At 49.7% G+C, this 7,457-nt stretch overlaps 1 protein-coding gene across 1 annotated transcript; it reads right to left on the bottom strand.

Annotated features, from left to right (window-relative positions):
• Positions 1-246: 246 nt before the first annotated feature.
• Adi1 (acireductone dioxygenase 1) lies at positions 247-7,233 on the bottom strand. Its single transcript, XM_052745765.1, has 4 exons — positions 7,067-7,233; positions 4,141-4,260; positions 3,316-3,495; positions 247-884 (listed from the first exon to the last, which is right to left on the bottom strand). The coding sequence occupies exons 1-4, from the start codon at positions 7,184-7,186 to the stop codon at positions 765-767; spliced, it is 540 nt and encodes a 179-aa protein (XP_052601725.1). The 5' UTR covers positions 7,187-7,233; the 3' UTR covers positions 247-764.
• Positions 7,234-7,457: the final 224 nt, after the last annotated feature.

Here is a 7,457-nt window from a genome sequence, read left to right on the forward strand (position 1 = left end):
AACACACTACACATAAACATATTCAGCATTATTATTCTTTATTGTGGTGCTGGGGCCCACGCCCAGGGCCTTGCATATGCTAGGTTAGAGGTCTACAACTAAGCTATATCAGTCTAGCCCCAAGGCACTTGAGGAAAATCATGTTACTTCTTTTGACTCTTGATTGCAAAAGGACCTGAAATCACTCTGAAAAGATTCTACCTTGATGTAGAAATTAGCCATGCACACATAAAATCATACAAGGACTCTAGTGAGAGGCTTTAATGAACATGAGCATAATACAGCTTACCATGAGCATACAATTAAGGTAGCTGCTTAATCTGAAGGAAGAAAAACAAACAATCCCACTTCCCCACCCAGAGATCAGCGAAGGAGAAAAACATCTTCCTTCTGGTTACTTGTGCTGGGTATAACTGCCCCCTTCCAAAGGGCACAGTGTCACATTCTAATACACACCTACGGAAGGACCTTCTGGGACATGACCATCTGTCATGCATGATGCATACACCAACCCAGGGCTCCCATACCTCTAAGTCTTGACAGAGTTAGGGAAAATTAAGATCACTTGTTCACATTTTTGTGGCTTTCATATAAAAAAAATCACCTTTATAGATGCTTTCATTAAAAAGAATCTGATCTGGCAATCTTGCCAAGGAGAGCTGGTCTAACATCAAGTCCACACATAAACGCAGAGAGGTGAGCAACTTTCCCATCGGTGAATGCAGCAAGAGCCTCATAGTGCAGTTACTCTTCCATGAGCACCGCTATGCCCTTCCTTCCAAGAACTTCACATACTGTACCCGGGCATCGAAATGGTCAGCCGGACGGTTGTACGGTGTCCACACAGGTTCTCCCACAAACAGCCGCATGGCCTTCACATAGTTCTAGAAAACAATCCCCACATCTCATTGAACACATCTGCTCATCTCCATGGGAACCATCGAGGCAACCCTCGAAGCTGGCTCATCCACTTAGCACTCGGCTCCTTCTGTGCAAGCAGTGTGACCACTTCCAAGCAGCGTAAGCATCTGCAGCTCCTGCTCCTGGTCCATACCGGAGCAGAAACAGGTCTGGACTCCGCCCACTCTGCTTGCTTCCTCCCCTGGGCACCACTCTCCTAAGGACCAGCACCAGGCCCCTGCCGCTGGCTGGTAAGAGAATAATTTTGCCAGCACTGACCTAAACTGGAAATTCAGTTTCTGTGCAGCCTTACCTTTATTCTACAAATAAACATACCCAGGTAAAAACGACAAATGTATGTTGCTTACAGGACTACAGGCCGCCACAAACAAAGTGGAAGTAAGCGCATCCCTAAGGACTCTCCCCACACAGTAGATAATTAAATCACGGTTAAATAAATCAAACATGACAGTGAAGCTGTGAACAAGAGACAGGGCTTGCTGTGGAATAATCTTGTACACTGTAAAGATTTGTCACTCGAATTGGTTCAGTAAAACGCTGGTTGGCCAGTAGCCAGGCAGGAAGTATAGGCTGGGAGACCAAACTGAGGATGATGGGAAGGAGAAGGGTGGAGTCAGGAGACACCAGCCAGTCACAGAGGGAGCAGGAGATGAATGTGCTACGTGGTAGAGCGTAAATAAGGAATATGGGTTAACTTAAAATATAAGAGATAGCCAGGTGGTGGTGGCACACACCTTTAGTCCCAGCACTAGGGAGACAGAGGCAGGCAGATCTCTGAATTAGAGGCCAGCTTGGTCTACAGAGTGAGTTCCAGGACAGCCAGAGCTACACAGAGAAACCCTGTCTTGAAAAAAAAAAAAAAGTAAGAGCTAGTTGGTAATAAGCCTAAGCTATTGGCCAAGTATTTATAATTCATAAAAGCTTCTGTGTGTTTATTTGGGACTATGCGGTCTGGAGAGGAAATGTCCATCTTCAAAGACCCTTTATGTACCCTGGAAGCACACCAAGTGAAAAAGTAAAATGCAGAACCCGCTGCCTCCAGGGTAAAAGGAGGAAAGAAAGAATTGTGCCTCTGAATATGCAAACACCCTCTAAAGCAGCGGCTCTCAACCTGTGGCTCGTGACCCCTTCGGAATCATATATCAGATAGCTTGCATATCAGATATTTACATGACAGTTCATAACAGTAGCAAAACTGCAGTTATGAAGTAGCAATGCAATAACTTTATGGTTGGAGGTGACCACACCATGAGGAACTCTACTAAAGGGTCACAGCATCAGGAAGGTTGAGAACCGCTGACCTAAAGGAACTCTTGCAATGTAGCCTCTGGCACCCTTCAGGGATAGACCTGGGGCCCTGAGGAACAGGGGAGAGAACACTGCTGCCTCCATCTCATACTTCTTAATTTTTACTTATTTTGTTCTTTTTGATCCAGGGTCTCATCTTACCCAGCCTATCCTCAAAACTTGATCTGTAGCTGAGGATGACGTTGAAGCCCTGGTCCTCCTGTTGGAACCTCCCCAATGCTGAGAGGACAGGCATATGCCACCATACCTGGCTTCCTAATTCTGAAGTTTAAACCATATGCATTTACTGTTAATTTGGAAGGCTACAGAGATGGCTCAGTAGTTAAGAGTGCATATGTTCTTGGGGGGGCCCAAGGTCAGCTCCTCCAGCACCCATGTCAGGTGGCCCACAACCACAACTCCAGTTCCAGGAGGTCCAACGCCCTCTTCTAGATTCTATGGTAACCTGCACTCATACGCAGTTACCCCAACAGACATACATGTAATTTAAAGACAGAAATAATTGTTTTTTGTTTTTTTTTAATTAACCTGGGTTGGAGATGTAGCTCAGTTGGTAGACTGTCTGTCCAGCATCTCCAGCACCACAGAAACTAGGTTTGGTGGTAAACACCTGTAATCCCAGCACTGAGCAGGTCAAGACACGAAGATCAGAATTTTGAGGTCATCCTCAACTACACAGTGAGTTCAAAGCCAGCCTGGAATACATGAGAACCTGTCTTTAAAACCAAAAAATGATACCTACATGTCAGGTTTAACCCACAACATCCTCTGAGACCCTAAAAACTAATTCCTGTGCTTACTTCCAGTCCTAATAACTGTACAGCATGACTGCTGAGGTCCCCAAATGAGAGTACCCCCACTCAGTGGAGGAGTGGGTCTCTCTCCTGAAGATATCTGCTCCCTTGACTAAAGCCTGTGGATTAATGCTGTGCCACTGTCCACCAAGAACAAAAGTGAGATTCTGATCTTTCCCATGTAGGCTCCCTGGCCACAGGCTCCACTGGCTCTCTCTGTGACTGCCCGTGTATCCAGGAGACGGGCCTCGCACAACACAACACAACACAGCACAGCACAGCACACTCTCACCTTCTCATCCAGCGTGAAACGGTGATAGATGCCAGCAGGAAGCGTGATCATGTCCCCCTTCTCCATGGAAATCCGGATCCACTTGTCCTCCTTGTCCCTGACATCGAAGTACCCACTGCCCTCCAGGATGTAGCGGATCTCCTCATCCAGGTGCAGATGCTCCTCAAAGAACATCTTGATCTAGTCCAAGAGGGAAGCCGTCATGCAGCTCCAGCCCTTACAGCCAGACTACAGTGAATGCTACGTGTTAATAAAAGTGCCAAGAGCTGAGCCAGGGAGACGGCACAGTCAGTAAAGGCACCTGCCACCAAGACTTACGTCTTGAATTTAATGCCCAGAACCCAAATGGTAGAAGGAGCCAACCGAAACAGGGTCTCGTGTAGCCTAGGCTGGCCTCAAACTCGCTTTGTAGCTGAGATGACCTTGAACTTCTGATCCTCCTGTTTTCACCTTCCAAGTGCTGAGATTACACGCTCCACTCTGTGAGGACATTCTGAAGAACTCTATGCCACTAAACCGAATGGCCCCAGAGAAGGGGTCAGTTACCCTGAGGACACCACTCCTTAAGCTCCCAGGAAAACATTCAAGTCTAGGGAAGAGCCAGGTGCAGAACCGAGAATCCCATGGAGAAAACCCCAAGCCGATCCACAAGTCACTGATGGATCTGCCACACATCACGAATAAAACACCACCAGAGTCACACCCCTCAAGAGCTGAGAGGGAGGGACTCACCCAGCATCACTCAGCCCCAAAACCACACTAAATGGAAAGTCTTGTGTTAACAGGCAAGAGGGTAATGATCCTCTCCAAGCGGGGCCTGCTCACCTTCTCCTCATAATTGGGAAGTTTCTCTTTGCATATGGTGATGATGTCCATCCAGGAGTAGTTTCTCTCTTTCCGGATCTTTTCCAGTTCTGGATCATTCTCATACTTGTCAGCATCCAGCTATATGAGTTTAAGCAAAATGGAGGTCACCTTAACACAAGGATGTGTATACAGCAGTGAGCTGGGAGTTTGGCTCCCTGGTGCAATGCTTGCCTAGTAGGGCACAAGGCCCTAGGTTTGCTCCCCCACCCGATATGAAGGAAGCAAAGCAACATGCTCCCTCCAGCCCTGCAGCTGGATCACCCTATCAGAGCATCGTTTAGTCTTTGCCGGTCCTAGCGCAGCCCTCCACCTCCTCTTCTGATGAACTGTCCATTTTCCACAGCGCCAGGTGGAAACCCCAGCTCTGATGAAGTCCTGCTGCAGTCCCGCTGGGTCCTCCACATTTCCAGGTGAAGTTCTTATCCCTCACACCTGCGGAGACACAGCTCCCTCGGTGTGTGTGAGACCACTCTGCCATCTTCCAGGCAGTCTTACTAGGCTCTCTGTGGTCAGCATGCTTCCCATACCCACAGACCAAGCTCGAGTTCATCAGGGTGGACTGAGAACTGCTGTCCTCCGGCCCCACTTGACTTTTCTATCTACCTGCCCCATCACTCTACTGTTAAAGAAATCTAGTTTCTAGGCTAAAAAACAACAACTTGTCACTCTTAAAAACTACTAAAAGGTTGGGGCTGGAAAGATGGCTCAGCAGTTAAGGGCACTGACTGCTTTCCCCCAGGACTCAGGTTCAAATCCCAGCACCCACATGGCAGCTAACACCTGTTTGTAACTCCAAGATCTGACACTCTCTCACGGACTTACCTGCAGACAAAACACCAATGCACATAAAATAAAAGTAAATAAATTAAAAAAGAAAAGGAAAGAGGGCTTTTCTTTTAATTACTGAAAAGTGTTGTGGTGGCCCATGACTATAATTCCAGCTACTCAGAATGCAGGAGAGTTGTGAGTTGGGACTAGCCTGGGCTACATAACAAAAAAAGAATATATACTCACACCCTTCCATGGCAGGGTCCCATACCTCAAATTCCTGCTCACAGTTTTCATTTATCACGTTCCTACCTATTCGTTAAAGTCCAAAGCAAGGAAGAACTAATCTGAAATCCTACATGAAACCCCTGACAATGAACTTAGTGACGCTTAGTTTTTGTTTTGCAATGAAGTGGCACATTTATTTTATCATCACAGAACAGCACACCAACGCACAGGCACCAATACATTTTATGTGTATGAGAGTTTTGCATGCATAGACGTCTGTCTGTGTACCACTCTCGGGCCTAGTGTCCACAGAGGCCGGAAGAGAACATGAGATCCCCTGGAGCTGGAGTTACAGATAATTGTGAGACTGTGGCAATGGAACCCGCGCAGTTAGTGCTGAGCCAGCTCTCCAGCCCTCATACGTTGTTTTAGCAAGCCTGCCGCATGACACTTAATGCCATTTTCAGTGCTGAATGTGCTCCTTCCTAATCCCGTTGTGGAAACTTCATCACCTACAAGACAACAAAAAAGGTGGGCCTCCCGGTGGAGTCACGATTGCTCCTGAATGAGGTGAGTGGTTTAAGCCTTCTGTCAGCAGCTGTTAGTGGGCCTTCACCAGACACCAAAGGCCCCGATTTCAACAACTGTGCAACCAATTTGCTGTTCTCAGACTAGCTGGTGTTTGCAGAGTCTTGAGTTTGTCTCCTAGTCTAAGGTATCCGTGAGGGACTAAGACACTATTCCAAACAAGAGCTCTCACTCCAACTGTGTGGTGAGGAGGGGGGTCTTTCTGTCACGCTGCTCTGTCCCCTTTCCCTCGCAACTTCTGCAGTGGGAGGGAAGACTAACTCCTTCACCCAACAGGAATGCCAGAGGCCTCGCTGAGGAAACCTCCCACCCCGGAGCCACTGCTTGACTGAGGTGACGCGGCTCCAGTTAACTCAAAGCCACTAATTTTGGAGGTCACCAGGTGAGTGCGTAGAGGTCATCATGGACGCCTAGGTTACTTCTCAGAAACTGGAAGGCTGTGTTTTTTGAAACCACCTCCTACGCCTGAGCTAGTGTCGGAACATTTTTGATTCAAGAGGCCAAAGTGCATCAACCGCATCATTTTTCTGGGCATGCGTCCCATGCAGAGCCTTGGTTCCGCATGTGCACACCGGATTCTTCTACAGTCACCTTTCACCCTGCTTCCTAACCCAAAAATATCCCAGCGGAGGTGGATTTGATCATCGTCCCCACCTTCATGTGGCCACCCTACGCATCAGCTCTGCTGCGTCCACACATCCTTACTTCAGCTGTGGGCACACCATGTGGTGAGCAGGCCTCCATGGCTTTTGGGGTTTGTTTGTTTGTGTTTGGTATGAGTGCTCTGTCTGCATGTCTGCCTGCAGGCCAGAAGAGGGCATCAGATCCCATTACAGATGGTTGTGAGCCACCATGGGGTTGCTGGGAATTGAACTCCGGACCTAGAAGAGCAGCCAGTGGTAGTGCTCTTAACCGTTAGGCCATCTCTCCAGCCCCAGGCCTCCATGGTTTTAGTTCCCCGGACTAGACTTTAAGCCAGCTGGTTCGCACTTCAATTTGACCACACCAATGCAGACAGGCTAAAGCCAGTCCCTTCTTCCCCAGCCCCGGGATGTCTGCGGCCCTCTCGTGTTTGAACTGCGTCACCCATGACACAACCACGTGACTGACAGGTGGCACTGCGTTTGCAAACATTAGCTGTGAGCCCGGACGCGTGCCGCGAGGAAAGCAGGGCCCAAGCACCGTAGTGACTAGAGATCAAGGGAGGGAGCGGCCATGCTGAGCATGCGCGGCGCCCCGGGCCCCCTCACAGCGTGCGCAGGCGCGCGGTGCTCCAGCCCCCCCCCCCCCCCCCCCGTACCTTCCAGTAGAGCACTCCGAGCGTGCGCAGCTGCTCCAGGCCCACCGGGCGGTCGGGCTGCGCGCGGTGGGGCAGCCGCGGGTCGGCGGCGGACTCGTCCATGTACCAGGCCTGCACCATGTCGACGGCGGCTTCCGCGAGCAGCACTGGCGGGGGCGGGGCCGAGCGGAGCCCGGATCGTCTGTGGGCGGGGCCTGTGGGCGGGGCTGTCGGGAGGGCGGGGCTGTGGCTCAGGTGGAATCTAAGACCATGCTACCTCGCCTCAAGGGTCACGGAGCTCTGTTGGGCCTGGAGCACCACCTGATGTGGCACCGGTAGCCTGTGCTTGGACTTTAGGTACCCACCGACCTGCGTGGCTGGTAGATCCAGCAATTCTTATTTCACAGGAGTG

This window comes from Peromyscus californicus, unplaced genomic scaffold (genome assembly GCF_007827085.1).
Source record: "Peromyscus californicus insignis strain IS unplaced genomic scaffold, ASM782708v3 Scaffold_1__1_contigs__length_55948999, whole genome shotgun sequence".
NCBI lineage: Eukaryota > Metazoa > Chordata > Mammalia > Rodentia > Cricetidae > Peromyscus > Peromyscus californicus.